This window comes from Fusarium poae, chromosome 4 (genome assembly GCF_019609905.1).
Source record: "Fusarium poae strain DAOMC 252244 chromosome 4, whole genome shotgun sequence".
Lineage (NCBI taxonomy): Eukaryota > Fungi > Ascomycota > Sordariomycetes > Hypocreales > Nectriaceae > Fusarium > Fusarium poae.
The window spans coordinates 1,688,082-1,710,401 of record NC_058402.1 but is presented as its reverse complement, the minus strand read 5'-3'; the positions used below and the strand labels follow the sequence as shown (position 1 = coordinate 1,710,401).

The window sequence follows — 22,320 nt, the reverse complement described above, 5'->3', positions numbered from 1 at the left end:
CTTTTGGTACTAAATCAGTTCGTCGTTGTTAAGTCTATTCAGGTGAAGTGTATGGACTCGACTAGAGCAGCGGATATCCAGCGTCACTTCTTGTCGAGGCGATGGCACGTTCCGTCGACAATGACTGGTCTTTCATCTTTCCTGCCAAGCTCCCTATTAGAAGATAGGGTTTTCGATGGCGACTTCTTTTCCGTTGTCCTCTTTTTCTCATGACCTGCCGACCTGACCTCCTTGTTCTTTAGTCTTAGGGGCTTGTTATCCTTTCGGCTATCTTCACCCCTCTCGCAAGGTGCTGTCAAGCTATTCGTGTTACTCAGTATCGGATCGCTCCTAGCGGTCGTTTCGTATGAGAGGCCTGGTTGTTCGATCACAGCGCCTTCTCGGGTCGGTCGCGCTATCACCCTTCGACCTTGGAAGCGTGCTTTATTGAGTAGTTGTTTTGCCATATTCGCGGCCGGGGCGCTGTTAAAAACGACTAAAACGTGACCCCTGAGGTACCTGCTGTTGCTATTCTTTGGAATCTCCAGAGAGGAGATCTTGGTCTTGTCCACTTTGCGTCGGATCCATGCCCTGACTTCATCAGCACTCGCTTGTTGCGGGAATGGCGACACATGTAGTTTGCTTGGCTCTGTCGCAATGTATTCAGGCTTAAAGGATGGCTCTCGAGTAGAGAAACCGCCCTCAGAATAGAAATCCGAGTGTTCGTCGAGACAAGGATAAGGTTGAACAGTTTGCATCCCTTCATGTTGATGTTGGGAGACATAGGCAACAGTGTTGGACGATGTCCCCATGTCATAGGCATAGTAACTGCCTGGGCCTACAGCCTGATATGTAGCTGGCCTTACAGGCGCGGCGGTTGTTACTACTATCGGCGGTTGATGAGTATAGCATTGTGGAATAGCGTGACTGGCGAATCTGGGACCGTTGGCTGGTGAGTAACCAGCCATGTAGTACTATAGTTCGATAAACATCAGGCGTGTCCCAGTCACAGTCTTGGAATTGCGTGGAGGCTATCTTACCTGCTCGAGTGGCATAGGGTACGGGGCCGCCGTAGCCATTGGTGCTGCAAATGCAGGATGAGTTGGATGCACAGGTTGATATTGCTGTATCTGTATTTGAGTTACTTGTCGTGGCATGGCTAATTCCCTGATTTTGATGGAATGATTGCGGTTTCTGTCAGATGCAATGATTGAGCGTCCGTTGAAAACGCCGCCGTTAAGAAGACCTGCTACTATGTCAATACAAAAAGATGCTGGTTTGTGATAGTTTCTTACCCCAAGCCCTCTCAAAGTTTTCGAAACCTTTGACTCTGACCCATCCAGAAGTGCTGCTCTGGAACACTTCTATATGATCTACCACGCAAACCTTCCGTGTCCAATCTTTCAAGTTCTGCCATGTTGTCCCAAATGGTAACTATTAAAGAGTTAGATGTATGTTCGTGTCAACGAAATAGTATGATGCGTGGATGAGAACTTACATTACAAATAGTAATGTAATAAATACCAGTTTCGTTGCCCGGACCGACGTCCGCTTGAACAGTGGCTTCAGTGAGCATGAGCTCACAGGAATATGCACGAAGCCGATCTCGACTTCCAAGCGGCTTCTTGTGTGATACGGATGATCAAATAAGAGACAACAAAGGCTGTACAACGATGCAATCGTGCAAGACGCAAACGACGATGCCCTGACGTGACGGTGTTGAAAGTGTTTTCTGCAGTAGTACTCGTTGATATCTGTGTTGATACCCCACGGTTCTGAACTCAAGGTTTTTCGGGATATATTCAACATCAGTCATAACACGATACAATTCATTACAGGGTGCTATGAAAGAGCTCTGGTGGCAGCTTTATTTATATCTAGTCTTGGGTAACAGTTGACCCGCAAGGAGTAAAGAGAAAGCAAAAGAGACAACAGTATGTCTGCAATTTTCCAAACGTTGCTTTTAGACCGTTCCTTACCAGCTCGGGATTTGCTTGCATTGGATCCCGGTCTTTTGCCCTCTAATTCGGAGCCCCAGGGTCGGGGATGCATCCTGAGAAGGCGGGCGCTCTGCACAAGCAGATGTCGTCTCATGATGGACACAAGGCCAGGAAGCGCTGAGACTAAACAACCCGGGGCATAACAAGCTCGGCAGCTCTTGATTGATTGACGGTGTGCTAGCCTGCAGTGTAACTTGAGATCCTTGCTGGTATTCGACAGGTACATAGATAGGTACGGACAATATTCTTCCCTCGTGCACAAGAGGTGGGGGGTGGGTTAGTCGCGAATCTAACTTAGTCGCGAATCTAACTTAGTCGCTAGGCACGGTGATACAGTCGGGTTTAAAAGTTCCGGTTAGTCGACATAGAGTTTCATACAACTGGTGTAGTAGGTAGTCTGCACGAACGTTGGTCATCAATTTTAGCAGATCGTTCCAAGCCACAGGTCCTACCCAATGTTGAAGTAATGTCTCTCCCTGACATTATGCAGAGTACCAGGATAAGTCGCGCCGTTCAATGTGACATGTCATATTATGATCAGAACTCCACCTTGTGGTAAACACCGGTTACTAGATCTTTAGTCGCGAAGGATCTCGTCCATGAATCAACTAATGGAGATCGAAACTCGATGCAAGGTCTCAAGACACCCCCTTTCCCAAGCTGGTTGAGAGAGCGGAGACAACTAAGAGGTCTCCCCCATTGCGACCCAATCTTCATGTCATCGTTGTGGCGTCAACGCTAATAGTTTCATTGCTTTTTCGAGGGGATAACGTGCAGGCATGTAATTGTTTCCGTGAGATAAGAGGAAACTACATGGTTTCTACTTCGTAGTACTCAATGCATTAACATTGGACCAATGTGCCACCGGTGTAACACGGGCCAAGTCGCTTCGCAGGTACATCTTGAGCCAAGATGGTTTCGTCCTTGTATTGAGGTAGCCTCCCGCATGCCAAGCCAAGCCATGGCCTTCTCCCAAAAATATGTTTTTTTTTTTTTTCATCTAGGTCGTGGCAGGCCAGTCCCTGGTTCTTGGGTCCTCAATTGTGCTTGAAAGAGAAGGTATCATCCAATGTCGATGTGTCATCAGGCATCAGAGCAGATACATCAACTGTGTCTCCGATGTCATGCACCGACCCCAACGTTCTATCGCCGGCAGCCCCCTCGTGCCAGGGCGTCGGGCATTGCGCCGCATCTGCACACGATATCAAGACGCCATTTTGTGCGTCCGAAAGTAGAAGAACCGGAAACTCAGGCTCGCCATTTATCCAGGCGGCTTGTGGTTTACCAGTAAGTTTGCCATTCGGAAGGTGAGAGCCCAAAGAGACTGGCTTGGGCCCTTCAGATAATGGATCCCAGATGAAACATACGCCCCGGTACTTGTCGTCCTGGCACGTCACTAATAGAAGCTCGCGAGCTGTTGGATGCCATTGATACTCAACAACCGAGTGGAACATTAGCACCGCGCGGAGTTCAGCTGCGGTGACATCCCATATCCACAAGGTAGTGGGTGCGTCGTCGAGCCTGGTCACCAGCAGAGTCGAAGATGCGTCAAAGGCCAATGAGGAACATCCTGTCTTTACCTCGGGTGGAGGCTTGCCATCTACCAATCGACTAGGGGGCGAGACCATCTGATTTGCACGGAGAAATGTGTAAGAGGTACCTCCTTGAGATGAGCTGTTAAGCTGTTCTTGCCAGACCTGATGCGTTATGTAAGAATAAAAGTAACTCGACGATAGATCGGTCTCACCTGGAGTGTATCCTTCGGGACAACTGTGGTGGGATGCGTAAATTTCAACCCATCTCTCCACGTTCTTGTGTGAAGAGCGCTCACTGTCCTGCTGCCATCGCCAATAGCACAGAATGATGCATCATGGCTGAGACTGCAGCACTTAATTCCAGCCTCAAGATCGGCGTCCTGGCCTTGAGCAATGGTAGATGCGCCAACGGAGCGGAAGAATTGCCCGTCAGGTGTGTACAGCAGGAGCTTGTGGCCATGCGCCGAGGCTTCCCACAGAAGGAGCCACTTTCCATCAGGGGTCCACGCCAAGCCGTGAGCATCTACTGTTTCTGGGAACCAAGATCGTAGTACCCGTCTCGTCCTGGGCTCGTGGATACTCACAGCATCACGGCCACTTGTGCGTGTCAAGATGGCCAGGTGGGAACTCTGGGGTCGCAAGGAATACCCTCTTGGTGCAGACGTGGGGAGATAAAACTTGGGGTTGTTAATCTCAATGGCTTTGGAAGCACACAGGTCGAAAATAGAAAGTTTGAGGCCGAATGCAGCACAGGCATAGACCTCGTCATCATATGCACCAAACTGTACAAGGGTCTGCTTTCCTCCGCCTGTTGCAGGGTTCCTGATCGCGGCACGAAATGACGAGTCAACTATCGAGAAGACATGAATCTGGTCGGCGTTTGCAACAAGGATGCGGGAAGATGAGGGTGCCCATGCCAACGTGGACACAGGGGTGGTGAAGTCTGGCGGTAACTTGACCGTCTGTGCAATCGACAGTGAGGGCGCTGAGCGCACTATGACACTCTGCGATGAGATTGTAGCAATAAATCTGCCATCAGGACTGGTTGTACAGTGAGGCGACGCTGTGAGTATGACAAAGACTGGTTAGCGTTGACTCTCATTGACGTTGAATCAAACGTTGGAAAGGGGAGGAAAGTGAGACACGTAGGTCATAGGGTACCTTTGAAAACACGTGAGGTCTGCATCATTACAGTCTCTTTACCGACATTCAGTCAGTCACCTGGATAGGTAGGTAGGTAGGTAGTAGATAACCTCAGACAGAAGGCAGCAGTAAAGGCTTGTAATCGCTGGCAGACCCTGAGGATATCCTTGCAATGAGACTGAGTTTAAACGTAAGAGCGGTGAGCCGGTGTCTTTCTGTTTGATTCAGAGGCTCGGTGATGGGATTATTGGTAGTTGCTACAACCTCTGTTGTTTGAGAGGTTCAGTCGTTGATAAACTTGTCAACGCAGCGCGGAACACTTATTGTTAATGTGGGTTGTCACTGTGTTGACATTCTTCCGATTCTGGCTTAGCGCCTTCTGTTGTCAACGACAAAGGGTCTACAACGTACATGAATGCGCCCAAGGCTTGATACTAATGTAAAGTAAGCACATGAGTTAACTAATAAATGCATGTTACTGTTTATTATGTAGTTCTTTCTGCTTAATTCTCTCTACTTGTATATGCCAAGACTCATCCACATATGTGTCGTCAGTTGTCTAACCTGAAATCATAAGAGTATCGTATTAAGAGAGCGAGTGCACTCGAGGAAGAAGACATATCAAAAGTATTAAATCAACCTCCTGGTTAAGTATACTTTACTGATATCTTTTGATTATATTTATGTTGAAATTAGCTTTGCACTAAAAAATGTATAGATATTGTTGAGTGACACCACTTGAACAGCTCCTGAATCTAGCTAGAATCGGATCAACCGATTGGACATCATAACAACTGTAAGCAAACATATCAGACACTCATACGAAAGTATATTTGAGCGGTCATTGGTGTTTTAAAACTGCAACGGCCAACATATTAGATACAACCACATTGACATCCACACTTAAAGCAGAGCAGCCAAGAGTAAGCGCCAGTATTTGGGCCTTGCTACTACTATACACTCATATAATACATCAGCTTACAACTCAGACTTCTTAGTAAGTTTATTCATATACTGTTTTCTGTATGTAGACTAACAGGGGGTTAGAGGAGGTATTGGCTAAGTAGCTGGGCGCGTACTTAAATATTACTACCTCGTACTGCCACGACCCTGTTGATATTTCATAATTATACCACATATGGCAGCCTAGTTCTCTAGCATACTCTGATCATATGTCCTTTTTTATCTGAGCGATCGTATTGTTTACCTCAAGAGCTATTGCTTCTTCAGGCTGTAACTTTGACCATGGACCAGCTGGCATTATGCAGCCGAAGAACCAAAACAAAATGGGATAATACTCATCCATCTTGTATTATTTCTTCAAAGTTGGAGGTCAGCTTATGGGCTAGAATAATGGATATTCTGCCGATTATCACTTCTATTCCGTTGCACGATTGCTCTTGTACAGGGTAGCACATTTCCTCAGGTCAACCATTCAACCACCCTTTCCGAATCACAAACATATAACATATTATAAGAAGTAGATTGTGATATAATACGTCAAGTGTCTTACTCATATTTTAGTAAGCCGGCATATCTACTCTGTAATTAAACAGGTGTTGTACAGTAAGTGCTTACTGTCATGGTAGGCATCAAGGTAATGGTGAGAGCAGTTTTGAATTACATCAACAAGACCAGAATTTTCCAATCAGTATCTATAGAATTCAGCTACAAGCCAACTGATAAAAGAGTAGATAGACTGTCATGATAGGCCTTATCATTTCGCTTCAGAACTAACTTTGCAAATGGATCTGTCTGTCTTCGCAACTCCGCGGCTTACACGAGCGGGCCACTACGGTATTATTATATTTCCATTACTCAGCGCGGGGAACGGGGAACGGGGAACGTACGGATTGTGGCGATGACCGGGTACACGATAAGATTGGATAACGTAACATATAACTAATATGCACCTCATGGCTGCGTACCTTGAACCCATGATAGGCTTTTATCATTAAACAAAAGTCCTGAAAGACTGAGAATAATAACTCACCCAGTTTGTCTATTATTTGTTGCGCAACCTGGGACCTTTTCGCTTGGTCGCATCGTCTTTGCGGCAACTTGAAATGATGGCTGTATAGCAAGCTAAAATCAATCTCTCTACCCTTCCTTCACCTTGTTCGTCTGATCACCATCTTGCTTCGCAAATATGTCGTTTCGCATTTTAAGCTCAAGAGCTTCAGCCTCAGCTCCCGCCTTCGGAAGAACGGCTTCTCTACGTCCTCATACTTTTACCTCGAGAACCGTTGCAACCGCAGCATCAGCCGTTGCGCCTCAAGAAAGACCCCGCGAATCTCCATCTTCAACACCAGAAATTGACCTCCTGCAACCTCAACGCCGGCGTATCCGAGACCCGAAACCTTTCTCCGATTTTCTCACCGATAATTTCAACCGGCAGCATGACTATCTGCGCATTTCAGTTTCGGAGCGATGCAACCTACGATGTGTATACTGCATGCCGGAAGAAGGGGTGCCTTTGTCGCCAGATCGAGAGCTCTTGACAACACCCGAGATTGTCCTCCTGTCCTCCGTTTTTGTATCACAAGGCGTCTCAAAGATTAGGTTGACCGGAGGAGAACCGACCGTGCGCCGGGATATCCTTCCTCTGATGCGCCAGATTGGAGGGCTGCGGCAACATGGACTCAAGGAGCTCTGCATCACAACCAACGGTATCTCACTGCACCGGAAGCTCGACAGCATGGTTGAGAGTGGATTGACAGGTGTAAATCTGAGCCTCGACACCTTGGACCCATGGCAGTTCCAGATCATGACAAGAAGGAAGGGTTACGATGCAGTGCAAAAAAGCATTGATCGAATTCTTGAGATGAATAGGCTCGGTGCCGGCATCAAGTTAAAAATCAACTGCGTAGTCATGAGGGGTGTCAACGAAAGAGAAGTGATTCCCTTTGTGGACATGACGCAAGAAAAGGACATCGAAGTGCGCTTTATCGAATATATGCCATTCGACGGCAACAAATGGAGCAAAAATAAAATGTTTAGCTACCAAGAAATGCTGGATCTCATCAGAACAAAGTACCCTGCCCTTCAAAAGGTGCAAGATCACAAGAACGACACAAGTAAGACATGGCATATTCCAGGCTTTGCCGGAAGGATAGGGTTCATCACCAGCATGACACACAACTTCTGCGGAAGCTGTAATCGTCTTCGGATTACGGGTGATGGAAACCTCAAGGTGTGTCTCTTTGGCAACGCTGAGGTGTCTTTACGGGATATTCTGCGCAAGTCAAACAGCGGCGAACCTGTCGACGAGCAAGCTTTCGAAGCGATGAAGCAGATCGAGATGGCTCGACGGAGGGACCTCCTAACCTCTGATCAAACTCCTCTTGGTCTGGCAGCTAATGAGATGGAACTTCTAGAAGTTATCGGTGCAGCTGTCAAGAGGAAGAAGGCGAAGCATGCTGGAATTGGCGAGTTGGAACACATGAAGAACAGGCCCATGATCTTGATAGGTGGGTAATGGTGCTCCTTTCATCCCCTCGATTTCTCGCACATAACGCATTGAGTTGGAGTATAATATACTTGGACGAGACATTATTCGGGAGACAGATAGTTCGCGGGGCAACTATCAATCATGACTATGGGGCGGCGTTGAGAGGGGTTGTTGGCTTTTTGATTTACTTCATATGAAGCTTGGATACCCTCCGATAACGAGTTAAATGTAATGCATGCTGAATCGAGTTTTTGCTGTAGATTTCACTAGCCAGTCTTCATCATCTCACAACATGCCTCCCCGAGTACAGTCTCTTCTCCGCAACGGCCACTTCTACACTCGTGGCCCGTCGTCATTTTCGCAGCAGAGGCTCTTCTCGCAGACCCGCCTTGCCAAAAGTCAAGATGGCAGCAACAAGGCAAAGCTGACCCACGTTTCGTCATCTGGAGAGGCACGAATGGTTTCCATATCGGAAAAGACGGTGACATCACGCATCGCTAAAGCTGTGTGCACTGTCCGGTTCTCCAACGGTACGGCAATCGATCTCATCAGGGACAATCAGATGAAGAAGGGCGATGTTCTGGGGGTTGCGCGGATCGCGGGCATCATGGCATCGAAGCGGACGCCAGACTTGATCCCACTATGCCATCCGATAGCGCTCTCCAAGGCGACGGTTGATCTCGACGTCAGGGGTGACGACAGAGTTGAGATCGCTGCTACGGTCACGTGCGATGGGAAGACTGGCGTGGAGATGGAGGCGCTGACAGCGGCGTCTACAGCGGCACTGACAGTCTACGATATGTGCAAGGCAGTGGATAAAGGCATGGTCATTGAGGGGCTGAGGGTTGTTCTCAAGGATGGCGGTAAGAGTGGACGATGGGAGATGGAGTGACCAGAGCACAGCACAGCACAGCACAGCACAGCACAGCACAGCAATCGGCCAACCACATAGCATGGACCAATGCAGTTGCTGTACGGCACCGTACATATATGTACAGATATCATTTTACGGTGAAGATGAGAGAGTCCTACAGTGAATACTAGACACGATGGAGGACGTGTCACCTATCATAATCTCCGAAGAGAGACTTTACCTATGCAACACACAGACTTTGTATTGACTCGAAATGCAGGGTCTGCAGTAGGGCTCTCCCTGATCAAAGCTCACGATAACTTTCAAGAGGCTGGGCCTGCAATGTGTTCCTAATACGACTAGGGATGTTCTCGCACGAGAGAAGAAGGCAACTCCGTACGGTTACAGTAACTAACTAGACCTGAGATCGTCTTCCCCATCACTAGGTGGGGATGGACAGTTAGCCATCAACCAATACTACGTACTATTAAGACTAGGTACATACTAGTAGTAGCCATCACGCACGAAGCTCGTTTAATCACCTCTCATCTGCGAGTGATATGCACAATTAGAAAAAGAAAAAAAGAGGAACGAGGATGCATCTGCAGAAATCGTGAGATCAATTAAATGAGAACCGCGCAAGCCACCACTGTAGACAGGAAAAAGCAAATACATACACAGCAACGGATCCGCTCGAAACATCAATACCCCGGCAGTTCGAGGCTAAATGTCTGATTTCCTTTTACTCCGTACAAGAACATGGGGCAAACATGAGTATGTGACAAGGCTCGGAGTTAACTATATAGAAAGAGGCATTTTGCGCAAAGTGTTGCATATCTTGAGACAGTCAGAAACAGAGGCACAGGCAAAGGCGCTGGTCATGCGAAATCGAAACTGAGGGGGAGAAAAGGCGGTGGAGATGATGTACAAATTAATTTCTACATTGTTTTGTTTTGTGCATCTCGCTGTAGTTGATCTGATCAACGGGCAGAAGAACGATTGGTTAAGACAGCAACCATCTCAAGCTTGTGCATATGTACCTACCTATGTGTGTGTGTGTACAACAGGCCTCAGGCACTTGCAAAAGCCTGTTCTCGTTGGGCTGTTTTTAAGTTCATCTGTCAAAAATATAGCGAAGGTGTAAAGGCACAACCAATTGTAGCCGAGTGATAAGAATGCCGAGGAGCCGCAACTTGAAGGTCGACTTCCGATACAAGTAAAGCGCGACACCCACTCCGAAGTCTTGGCATCTCGGCCTCTTACATATTCGAGAGAAGAGTGAGACATGGGTAGAGAGATGGGGCTGGTAACTTGACTATTGACGAGAACGGACCTGCGGGCTTAACATACCAACTGTACGTACCTACCTGCATACAATACCACTTTGCAGGCATTGCTTGTTAATCACTTACCTACTCATTACTTACTTTATTTACCTACGTAGAATTCGAGACTTTTCTAGATTAGATTAGATGGGGCTTTATTGCCATTGCTGGACCTTTGAGGCGAACTTGGTCAAAGCTGAGCACTCATTGAAGTGAAGCCCCCAGTTGATTGACTAACTGACCCAGTTAGTTGATTTCGACTTGGGACCCTGATCGTGGTCAACCACATACTGCAACTGTAATGACAATCATGTAAGCTAAGAGGCTGAAGCATAACAATTGAAGGGTCCTGATAATGGGGCGGATAGTATGTATTTACGTACTTAGCCGTATTTCCCTCAATGTCTGTGCTTTTGGGTCAAGTGTATGATGTACTATGTAAGTAGCATCACTCTATTGTATCGAGTTGATTCGTTCATTTGAACACCAGCCTCGTCCAGCCACTAAAATGAGTACTATACGCAGTCCTCATCTAAACACTAGGCGTCTCCTTGTATGTAACTCAAAAATAGTTTACCTAGTTTCTAAGGGCCTTTAAGACGAGCGGCGGTGAAGGCGATAATTAGTCTTGAATCCCTATGCACGGGTGATGGATGGATCTCAGGCAAGGACGGATTTGATGTCTCAGACCAGTTGATGCGCTGTTTCTGCTCACATGATCCTGCAAACCCCATCTCCCTTCCTGTAACTGATGCAAAAATTATCCAGCTGGCCCCTGCTGCGCCATATGTCGAGAGGTGCGAGATCTAATCACCTGAGCAGACACACCTCCGCAGGCTCCTTAACTGTAGATCATAATCCTTCCTCATTCGCTTCTGCGCATCATGTCTCGTCTCAGGGATTCGACAGACATGGTGTTCATGGGCAGCTCAACAATTCAGCGGTTCAGGGACCCCTCTGTGGCCAAAGACGTACGTAATTCCCCTCATCTGGGTTACAGTAAACTTATGAGTTGCATTCCAAGCTCTTCGCTTGGACCACTTGGTTTGGACCCTGAATTTCTGACAAGATTCGATATGCGACACCAAGCAGTTCTGATTGGTTCACGTACGATGGGGTATCCTTTGGGTCTCGAATGCGTCGATCAAAACCAAAGCCCTTGTGCTTCTTTTGCCTGAGCTATATCTGATCATACGGAGCCTCCATGTCTCAAGTGTCCTAAAGGGAAACAGTCGGTGACGGATACCTCGGCGGCAATCTCGTGGCAGTTGGCGGGAGATGGCAGATCTAGAAGAGGACCCTGGCCCCACTCCCCACGTTGACGGAAAAGGCTTGTCGGCGACGCCACGGATTGAGGGCTCCAAAATGGAGGAAACGTGGCTGCAACGAGCCTCGGTGGAGTATCAGATTTGAGCTCCATAAAGACTCGGCGGCGCCTAGTGGAAATAGCTAAACAGGGGTTGAGTAGCGGAGCGCGCTGCGGCAGAGGCAAACCACTTTTGGCTGAATTATCCCCCGTCGAGATGGAAAAATCCTGCACAGGCCATCGTGGTGGATCCATCAGGTGGCGGTTGGAGGGATTCCCTTTCATGTTTAGATGGTCTCGAAAGCTTCCAAGATTCGAGAAGGCAACGGCAACAGGCTAGCGGGACATGACGAGGCGCCGAGGTAACTGTACTGCCGTTCCTTGCCTATTCCCTCCCACATACCAATTCAGCTGAAGCGATGGCCTTGTTCCGTTGGCGGTCCGAAGTACGGTATAATGATGAGCATCGAGTCAAGGAATATTCAAGCAGCAGGCGGGGGGAATGCGATGTTGATACGGATAGGCGGAATGCTATTCGCTGCAAACAGTTACTTGCCAGTCCCATGTACAGTACGTGCACTTTAGCCATCATCTCCTGTCATGACAGGGCAGTCTTCGGAGCAGTTTATTTGACATAAGGATAGGCCCGATGAGCTCCGAATTAGTTACATTACCTCCGAGAAAGCACAGTCTCCGCCCGAAATATTTGAAGGGATGTGGTCAAGGTGAAACGTAAACGGCTCCCGGACCTGAGACCAGACAGGAAGGTCACGAGACCTTTAAACGGCGAGACCACTTCAGAAGCTGGAGAGAACCAAAGGGAGTTCTAGACAAGGGGCCCCAGTTGTGAACACGCAACAAACAAACCCCGTCCGATGGTGGAATCGAGTGGGGGAGCGATTTGAGCTTGTCTTTGAATTACCTACTACGTAGTCTGGTAGTATCGTATCCCATTTCCTGTTGGCCAGTTGCCCCGCCCTTGCCCAAATGAAGTCCTTTGGCGATCTTTTAAAGTCTCTAAAAACACCGTTCAAGTGGAGGAAGCTTTCAGTAACCTATGCATCAGAGTGGAGTTTCTGAGAGGCTAACAAGAAGCGAGTAGACCAACCATATGTCAAGTAAAGTGATGGATGCGTAGGCGAACTAGTCATGGTGGGACCTAAGCTCGAACAGCCCAGGTATTAAGAAAAAAAGAGGTAGAGGAGGGGCGGGATGATGCTGTCGTGAAGTGTTTGTGCGTGAATCATGGTGAAGTAAGTTTATGGGAAATGGCATTGTAGCACCGCTGTTGGCAGACAGGAAAGGGGTTGAATATTCGATAGTCGATCATTTGCATCATCTCGTTGCTGATGGATGATCATGACGAAAGTTATGCTCAAAGATGAGCCTTTAGAATTACTGTAAATTAACGGATATGTCGATCGAGATGGGTTGATGAAACCTGAAGCTGAAGCACAGCGTTGTATGCGATCAGATCGGTAGATATGTCAGAAAGGGGACGGGAGAGACATCGATTCAAGCAGTGCATGCCTACTTGCCGGCCGTCGTCGCTCTGTTCGCTGCATCAAGACAAGACAATAATATGGCATCTCGGAAACTGTCAAATCAGATTGCAACGGTTGTCTACCTACGCAGTAACTACACTAGGTACCGAAGGTCGAGCACATAGAGCACAGACCCCTGCGCGTACAGTTCGCACACAACGTGACGATAATGCATGATGATTTTGCTATGAAAAGAAACATATGTCAATCCATATTTGCGAGACCAAGACAAAGACCGTGCGTCCCAGAGAGTGTGTGCGTTGTATTGCAGGTTGTGCTGATAGCCGGTGAAGAAGTCAACGATACAACATCGCAACAGTGAATGGGACGCTGTTTCTACATTTGTCGAACTGCAACTACCCGGGCAGGTGCTGGTTGTCCTGCGCCTACCTATGTACATACCTACCTACGGAGTACCTGGGTTAGGCCTCCACTCTTTCCCCAATGCTCCATAACAGCTGGGTCGAGTCGCTGTTTCCAATTCTACCTACCTATGTAATCTAAGCTTGTTCGGCAACCTATGGGTCCTCAATGTTTTGTACGTAATGGTTGGCTTATTCGCAAACTTGATCAAAACCACCAGCGATACCATGGTGAACGTTATCAAATTTATCAACAACAAGAGGAAAGACAGTAACGAAAGAACAGTAACGAACGGTCGGACACGCCGTCCTCCGTTTGTCTTCTCTAGGTACTCCGTCCCGGTCCGGTTCCCAGACGGTGCAGACACTGCGCTACCGGCCTAACACACAATCAGCAACTCATAGCAAAGCAAAGCAACCCAAAGGACAGAGGCACAGGAGCCAAAGCTCCCTGCTGCGAAAACGGGAACCACAGCTGCCCAATCACACAACATCCTTTGAGATGGCGCTGTTCTTGAACCTTGAACCTTGCAGAGCGCTTTCGCTATCTGGCGGGGACTCGCCGAACTAAAGAGCGCGCTTGTCCAATTGCCGCCCTACGATAGTCAGCCCCGCGGACCGGAGGAGTTGGCCACACCTTGTTGCAGAGTTGTTGGCCTTGCAGAACGTAACTGTACTTGACGGATTCGACACGACTCTCGAAATCGTTGAAATTTCTATGTAGTTGACATGATTCAAACCTCAGCAGAAAGGTCCAGAATGAACTGGTGCAAGGACCAAACACGTTGCCTGACTCGAACAGCATATTCATGATCTGGCAGAGCCTCCGTTCCCCAAGTCGTAACACATGGGTGGTGACACTAGCTACACAGCACATTTGTTCGCACCACACAAGAGCCGGCAGTCTCAGCTTCGGCATTCGTTGTTATGGGCTTCACTGTCAGTTGCTCAACCCCTGGCATTTATCACCAACATACAAGCAAGTGGTTTGCATCACAACTGGATACCAACATAGTCATCACTCCAGCATCGTCTGCAAATACATACATAGTACGCAGTAAATCACTTACTGCCAGGAGAAATACTCCTCAATTGGTCGGGTCTATCCACTGGATTGAAGTTGGCCCCAGCGGCTCCAATGTCATCCAACCAGGACGCTCACATATGAAATATCCCTCCCGCAACTACGCACAGGCATCGAGCAACCGTTCCGTTTATCTCTCGAGACCTGTTACCGTATCCGGATGTCTCGACCATCTGAATGAATCGCTAAAATCCTGAATTACATCACGTCGTAGCAATTGCGAGACATCATCTGGCGTGGCGTTTTTCGGGCCAGATAAACTCACCTTACTTTAACACTGGCAAAAAGATACTTGAGAGACTTCAATTCCTAGCTGCCCCATTTCGGACTGCTACTGAGACATTAACGACCGCGAGCCGTTAGGACCCTCGAGACCCGACGAGGAAGGATACGGAGAGAGCAAAACGCGCAACAAGGACAGGCCCTTGTCGTTGCAGAAGGACGCTTTGCTCCAAAAGTCAAGCCAAGCAGCAAGCACAAGCCACGCCCACTCCATCATAAGCTCCACCGCCTCCATCTCCACCTGCAACTGCAAGAGAGGGCACATCCTGGTCTCACGCTAAACTAGAGTGCTAGGTCAGGATCCCAGTCAGTTCTACAGTGAAAGGTACGTACTCGTCCGCCCCCAGTCTCCTCCACGCGACGGTGTTGGCCGTGCTATGTTCCCAAGATCTACTCCCTCCTTAAGCCTGTTCGCTTTGGTTTAAACTCTGCCATGGCCCGCCCTTGACTCTCGCTCGTCTAACTTTCCGTTCAACTACAGTTGTAGTACCCCGAACCCAATCATCATCTCACGAATAACTATCCGCCACCTCTGCATTTATTTGTCCACTCAGTCCCCGGACTTCTACATCTCGGCAACTCTCTCTGCTTCCATCTCCAACATACATCCCTTACGACACAGACCGCTGTGAGCCACAACCAAGCTCCAGTATACACATATCAAGCTGCCTTCGAAATTCAGCTTTACCAATATTCAATATGGCTGCCGACCTCATTATGCCTACTCTTCCGGGTGACCAACACTCCCGCCATTTCTTTCCTCAGCAGCAGCGCCCTACACATCAACGCAACCACTCATATCAGATCTCAGTCGGTCCTCAAATCTCTCCCATCAACACACAATCCAGCAGCCCCGACTCTGCTTCGTCGAATCCTACTTCTCCCAGATCGCACCATGCACGACAGACTCGCCCCATGTATATGCCTGCGGCACTGCGTCCCAACTTGTTCCCTTCAAAGACCAGCAAGATGCCTATTGATGATGGTGCATCCACCTCCAGCACAGAGTCTGAGAACACCCTGCGACGTACCAACAGCAGTCTCATGAACATCCCTGGCATGTCTGTCTTTGGCAACAAACTGGCGCGTGTTTCCACTGGCGATAGCTCTCAGAGCAGCATTGATGGCGACTTCGATCCCGAGATGTTTCCCGAGGTCAAGTCTCAGCCCACGCGCAAGCACTGGAAGGTACGTAAAGCAAACAAGCGAGTGTTATTATCTTCCTCGTACAACACCTATAGGCGCCTTTGTCTCAGGTGTATACAAGTTCCCGTTTTGTACAACACAAATCCCTTGCCTGTCTCACCTAAACTCACCCACACGTTGTTTCCGTCACTTTCCTGTCGCTCACAGTTGGCTAACGTAATACTTCTGTAGCCTGATTCCGAATCCACTGTCTGCGACGACCCGACTTGCAAGCGTACTTTCAGCTACTTCACTCGTCGCCATCACTGCCGAAAGTGTGGCCACATCTTTTGCGACTCCCATTCCACCTTCGCTGCTCCACTTGACCATGATGCCAAGTTCAACCCACGTGCACCTCTTTCCCGAACCTGTCGCCATTGCTGCGACGAGTTCAAGAGCTGGTACACTCGCAACAGCAGCCGTGCTTCGAGCGCTGCATCTTCCGATGCTCCCAACCCTACCTCTACTCCTATCGCTGCCGGCTTCGGAGATGCTTCTGATTTGCCTCGTGGCCCTGAACTCGCTGCCAGTGTACCCAGAGACTGGAACTGGAGCACTTTCTAAGCGAACACGAGATAGTCAGTCAGCTGTCATATCTTCTGCCTGGGGACAGATGACAGCAGCGTGCGGATTAATCCTCCGATCTATCGAGATCGAGCTGGGTTTCCATGCATGAAATCGACATCGTTCTCAGTTACACCTACTATATTTACTACCACCACTAACTGAGTGGCACTATGAGATACCCGATCTGCCTGGTTCATGAGGCCATGACAGTATCATAACAGACCGCAAATATCACCCGACAAGTGACTCGGTTCCTTGTCCAAACCTACCAATCACCCCATTCTTCGACCATCCTCTACCATTACCGCCTCTGTCCCCATTGGCCAGTTTATCAACTGGACTTCGCACTTCGCATTTGCTCTTTATTCGGTTACTGTCATTCAAAGCGAGGCGTTCTGGAAAGCAGTGTCAATTTGACTTACTGCAACTCGACTATTTTCCTGGTAACATTGTCTCGACAACCAGATCATGACAAGGCACATAGAGGGTGTCAATTTGGTCAATATCATTTAATGTTTTGCTTATTGGAAGGCGCATTAAGAGCTATCATAGCCTGGCACACACATAGATGGTTTAAGGAACTTGCATTGCCATACGTGGCACGGAAAGGAAATTTATGATGTTATGAAATTAGGTAGTCATCTGGCCAACTTGATCTGGCCATGCCTGTGGACTACCGGACTCTTATGGACCGTCGCTGCTATTAGATTACATACTACAATGTTTTCAAATCAATGCCGAATTTTCCCTTCAGTGAATAAAAGTACCATAACAGTTATGATGAGTAGATAGACACACGTATTATGTTTGTCCATGTCGGTTGATGTGACAAGATAAAATTATTCTCTTGAACCTCAAAGCGGTGCATCGACCAAGATGAATCAATACATTGTACATATGTTCTATCTGTCTCTTGTCATATGTATACCAATGACTTAAGCTGACACACTGGCAATTTCAGTGGTTATTGAATAGATTAAACATATCAATATATATTTACTACAGCATGAGATGGAACTATGTGAAAGGCTATGCGTATAACCTCGGGTTTATTGGTCTACATGTCTTCTAAAGTGATGTTCAGTTCGACGTCATCATCATTGAAGGAAAAGACACTGAAGGTCGTTTATCAAGCGTCACAGTGAAGTGACAAGTATTTAGAGCTCTTCGTAGTGTTCCTGTGTGCCACAGACTTGATGGACATTCACTAGCACGAGTCTCAACAACAGCGATGTACACAGTGTCTGTTTCTTAATATTCTCTTTCACAAAATATGGCATCGCTATCGTCTAAATTTCTAACACGGAACTCGATCGAACAAAACCGAGACCCAAAACGCTTTTTAAGTTTATTTCAAAGCCATTGTCACAGTAACCCCACTGCAAAAGTATTGGCTCGTGCCTTCCTCATGCTCTTGATAATTGTCTTCATTTTGATTTCATCTTCACCCAAGCCCGTTTCCCTTAGGCCTTCCGTCGCGACTTGCCGTTGGCCTTCTTAGGTGTAGAGGCCCGCGAAGCCTCGTCAGCCGAGGAACCGTTGGCCGTGTTCGCACCATCATAGATCTCCTTCTCAATGCCCTTAGCAGCATCCCAGCCGGCCTTCTCTGCAAGAGCGATGTTGGCGTTGACATTATGAGTCTTCTTGCTGGCAGCGTTGCTGCGCTTAACATAGCTTGCGATGAAGAAACTGACAAACAGGTAGGTCAGAGGAGCAAGGTACAGCACGTTAAGCCAAATAGCAAAAGTTTCGCCTGTGGTCATGATGCAGGGCTGAGTAATGTATTGCGTCTCGGCAGTGAAAGCCTCAGAAGTGACAGCCTGGGATGCAACAGGGGCAGCACCTGGAGCAGCGGCGCCCTCAGCAGCACCCCAGATGAACTTTTTGATGGATTCAACAGCTCCGTCAACAGCAGTCTCTTGGCTTGCATCGGGAGCAGCTGTGGTGGCATATGCAGGAGCGGCGAGCTTCTGGATAATAGCGACAGGAACCTTGTAAGAAATAAACGAGTAGGCAATGGTGTTGCTAGCGCCAACAATGAACTGGGTGATTTGCATCGTGGTGAGTGATCGCTTGATGGGGGTAGGAACCCGGATTGAGAAAGCAGTGAGTGTGTAGTAGAAGTACTGAGGGTGAATTAGCTAGTTGTCCATACGAATACTGCAGATTCTTGACTTACCATAAGGGAGTGAATAAAGGAGTTAATGAGAACAAACTGCCAGATGGGAGCCGACATGTAACGCATGCCAGCCCACATGCAGAGCATGGCTCCAGCGTGGTGGTAGGTCTGGAGAGTAGAACTGAGCTTGCCCTTGGCGAGAATGATGAAAGTGTCGAGAACCTCGTAGAACTTGCTGAGATAGAAGATCCAACCATAGAAAGCCAAACCCTCGTTCCACATACGACCGCCGACAGTTCCACTGGGAAGGCCATTAACAATGGCGGCGTGCTCAGTAGCAGAAACGAACGAACTCGATGTCTCGTTGTAGTACACTGAGTTGCCAAGACCAGAAGCACCATGCAGACGACAGAAGCTATCAGCGGTACCAGCAAGACCCTGAGGACCTGTGGGGTTTTGAATGCTTCTTCTCATGCCGCTCAACATGCCCCAGAAAGTCCAAGCAGAGTAGACACAGAGGAAGACGTTGTGGAGAACGACAAAGGCGAAGAATGGCCTGGTTTTGCTGATAGCCCATGGCTTCTTGCCGTTGGACTTGTTGTAGATGTTAAGACTCTTGACAGTGACGGCATAGAGGATAGCGATAGTCAAAGGAACCTTGGCGTCGAGAGCAGCAGTGAACCAGTGCTCAGGGATGTTGAAGGGGCGCATAATCGAAGTCGGTACATCGACAGGCGCAATGGGAGCAGGCGCATTGGTGGGAGGGAAGCTGAAAAGGCTCGAGTCGGGCAAAGAGCCCAGCAGCTTGAAATGCTCGGCCATGACGGCGTATTAATGACTTGTCCTAAGTTGGACGAGGAAATGAAAGGAGGAAGAATGGATGTTCAGTTGGTCGGTTTGATGGACTTTGCTAATCGTCTGTTGAACAATGATATCGGCCGAATGTGAATCGGTGCAAGTGACGAAGTGACGAAACGAAGCAAGGGTATAATTGAAGAACAATCGAAACCAGAGAACAAACAGAGGTAACAGATAAAGTAAGACCGAGAGGTAAGTCACAGAAAAGGAGACACCTGGATCTGGGAGAGGCAAGAGGTTCGGATCTAAATATCGGGTAAAGATGCGGGAGATGTTGGTTTTAACTTCCTTTTTTCTCGTCTATCAAAGTCCGCCCCCGGTTCAAACTGGAGCAATTCGGAGGTGTCTCGACTTGTAGAGCGAAGCTAAGTGGAAAGTACCTTTTGAGGATCAAATCGAGGACCCGGCTGGGGATGGAGTACCTACCTATGGACCCATGGAGAAGACCCGTCCCGAGCTTTTGTTCTAGAGGCAGGTATCATCAAGGGCCCTCCTGTTACAGTAACAGTTGAGTAACAGTTGGGGAAAGAACATTGGGAAACTGGCACCTACTTGCCAAGCGTGGTACCCGTTGCCGCCGGAAAGAGAGACTATGCGCTTGTGCTGGCCTATCATTTACATCTTTGACTTGGCATGTGCTTCTAGTTTTAATGTTACTGCAAGGGTTTTAAAATAAGGGTCTCTTTATTCAATGTTTTCTCTGTAATTCAAGTCATCATGAATACTCATTCACTGTGAGTTTATCTGCTGGTGTTTTTCTTCTTCTTGCCATGTATACAATTGACAGTAATAGAAATTCTCCACATGTTTTACTCATTAATTCTTGGCGTATTCATGCCATTAAGTGGCCATCATGATTGCGAGCCGCGCCTTTAACGTTGAAGCCTTAAAATGTGTGACACAAAAAAAATGTCCCGGATATCATGAGTGGATGTAGCAATGTGGGGCTTGAACCGAGGCAGTACTTTCAATGAGTGAGTGTTCTAATAGTCCGTACGGGATAAGGCATAATTATTCAATTCATCGTTTTCAGGTGGCTCTTGTACCGAAAAAGAGCCCCTTTACCCTCATGGCCACCTATTATTGGATTGATTATAACATCTTCTGTAATTGCAAAGTTCCGTCGGTTGTCCTGAACTGCCTATTTCTGATGCTCTGCAAGGGTTTCCGTGGATCTGTGGTCGACGTCGACACCAGCTCCGTCCGATGGAACTGGGGGCGGTTCTAGACTAAGTTAAAACTGCCAGGGATTAAATCTCTTGTCACAGTACGGTAGACAGCCCAAATCAGTACTTTCTAGTGTTAGGCCCTGTACTATCTACACTATGTCTTTGCTATCTGATACTTTGTATTTGAGCACGCGGGGGCTACTCCAAATCTCAAAACAAAGTGCGGCTGTTTGTCTTTTCGAATATGTTTTTTTGTTGGGGATGCGCTAACGCAATGCTCGGCCATGTGGAACCCCGTTAGGTAGACTACATCAAAAGTTTCAGTATCCTATTCGATCTTTTTTAGTGAAGCCGTGTAAGTCATTGTGTCGTGTGAGCATACAGAGAACCATTGAAGTAGATAATCGGGCATGAACACAGCAGTTAATACTCCACTGAATAAAAGTTGATTTTGAATGTCGACAATTAACTATAATATTTGCTGCAAGATACCGGCTCAGCTTCATCTATCTGCCTGTATATGTTATCATACTGGATCCCTATTGATGTCATGATTGAACCACCTTGCTCGCTTGACGTGGGCTCGCTTCTGAGATCCTATCTACCACAAAGTCGATTTGCTATCACCCAAACGTATCAAACTACAGGGGCTCAAAGAGAGCAGGAAAATAAAAGGCAAGAAAAAATATCCCTTTCTCTCCACTGTCATGCCGCGGTAGACCGAAAATCCGAAGCCAAAACCCCAGAATCCTCAACAAATCTACAATATCGCAACTAAGTAGCCAAACTCCCTGTCTTTCGCCTCTTGGCCCGCGCATCTTTACCCTCTTCCCGGCGCCTCCTCCGTTGTTCGACGTCTTCTCCAATGCGTATCCACACCGGTTTGTCCTTGTACTTGCCCTTCGTTTCTCGCACTCTGCCCTCATCTCTTTCGTACCTGGTGGGAACTTTGACCTCATCCCGATGTCTGGCCTCCACTCGCTCGACCTGGACCTCAAGGTATCAGAAGAATTGGCTGCTAGAAGCATAAGGGATGCAATTAACAGGTCAGTTTATGCTATTCAGGCTATGCTTCCTAGGCTGTTTATTCGTGTACCCTAAGTTTAGGACGTCAACTTATGTTACCTACTAGCCGAGCAGATGTCGTCGTTAATAAGCCAATAAGCCGTTCTTTGCCGAGGAAACATCCAAATTGCACCAGCATTGCTCTTCAAATATGCTAATAACTAACATCTAAATAAATAGGACTGCCCTTCCATTCACCTGCTATGACAGAAACCTGATCGCGTCTGGGTCACTATGGATCTTTTTTTCGTCACTCGGCCGGGTGTGGAGATCCCTCCCCCTGCTTTGTCGGCATGTCATGTCTGCTCAAGGTAACATAGCATAAACCACATCAGTCTCATGCCAGGTACAGTCTACGTGTAAGCAAGCAGATTACCTTCCACCATATCACGACAAGAATAGAAAGAGCTCTTTATTTCATGTTAAACGTGTTGAATTCGTATCTGATTGTAGCTAATAACCATCCTAATAATCATGCAATGCCATCATCGCT

The 22,320-nt window shown here is 47.8% G+C and overlaps 6 protein-coding genes across 6 annotated transcripts; 3 read left to right on the top strand and 3 right to left on the bottom strand.

Moving 5' to 3' along the window:
* Positions 1 to 83: 83 nt before the first annotated feature.
* FPOAC1_010651 (uncharacterized protein) lies at positions 84 to 1,555 on the bottom strand (the record flags this gene model as incomplete). Its single annotated transcript, XM_044855040.1, has 4 exons — positions 84 to 953; positions 1,020 to 1,225; positions 1,275 to 1,413; positions 1,478 to 1,555. The coding sequence occupies 4 exons, from the start codon at positions 1,553 to 1,555 to the stop codon at positions 84 to 86; spliced, it is 1,293 nt and encodes a 430-aa protein (XP_044702353.1).
* A 1,461-nt stretch (positions 1,556 to 3,016) lies between these two features.
* Positions 3,017 to 4,616, bottom strand: FPOAC1_010650 (uncharacterized protein; the record flags this gene model as incomplete). The annotated part of the gene is made up of 3 exons (XM_044855039.1): positions 3,017 to 3,676; positions 3,727 to 4,518; positions 4,566 to 4,616. 3 exons carry the CDS (start codon positions 4,614 to 4,616, stop codon positions 3,017 to 3,019), a joined length of 1,503 nt encoding a protein of 500 aa, XP_044702352.1.
* A 2,190-nt stretch (positions 4,617 to 6,806) lies between these two features.
* On the top strand, positions 6,807 to 8,135 carry FPOAC1_010649 (uncharacterized protein; the record flags this gene model as incomplete). The annotated part of the gene is made up of 1 exon (XM_044855038.1): positions 6,807 to 8,135. The coding sequence occupies one exon, from the start codon at positions 6,807 to 6,809 to the stop codon at positions 8,133 to 8,135; it is 1,329 nt and encodes a 442-aa protein (XP_044702351.1).
* Positions 8,136 to 8,400: 265 nt separating this feature from the next.
* FPOAC1_010648 (uncharacterized protein) lies at positions 8,401 to 9,000 on the top strand (the record flags this gene model as incomplete). Its single annotated transcript, XM_044855037.1, has 1 exon — positions 8,401 to 9,000. One exon carries the CDS (start codon positions 8,401 to 8,403, stop codon positions 8,998 to 9,000), a length of 600 nt encoding a protein of 199 aa, XP_044702350.1.
* Positions 9,001 to 15,563: 6,563 nt separating this feature from the next.
* FPOAC1_010647 (uncharacterized protein) lies at positions 15,564 to 16,613 on the top strand (the record flags this gene model as incomplete). The annotated part of the gene is made up of 2 exons (XM_044855036.1): positions 15,564 to 16,052; positions 16,242 to 16,613. 2 exons carry the CDS (start codon positions 15,564 to 15,566, stop codon positions 16,611 to 16,613), a joined length of 861 nt encoding a protein of 286 aa, XP_044702349.1.
* Positions 16,614 to 18,079: 1,466 nt separating this feature from the next.
* FPOAC1_010646 (uncharacterized protein) lies at positions 18,080 to 19,557 on the bottom strand (the record flags this gene model as incomplete). The annotated part of the gene is made up of 2 exons (XM_044855035.1): positions 18,080 to 18,742; positions 18,796 to 19,557. 2 exons carry the CDS (start codon positions 19,555 to 19,557, stop codon positions 18,080 to 18,082), a joined length of 1,425 nt encoding a protein of 474 aa, XP_044702348.1.
* Positions 19,558 to 22,320: the final 2,763 nt, after the last annotated feature.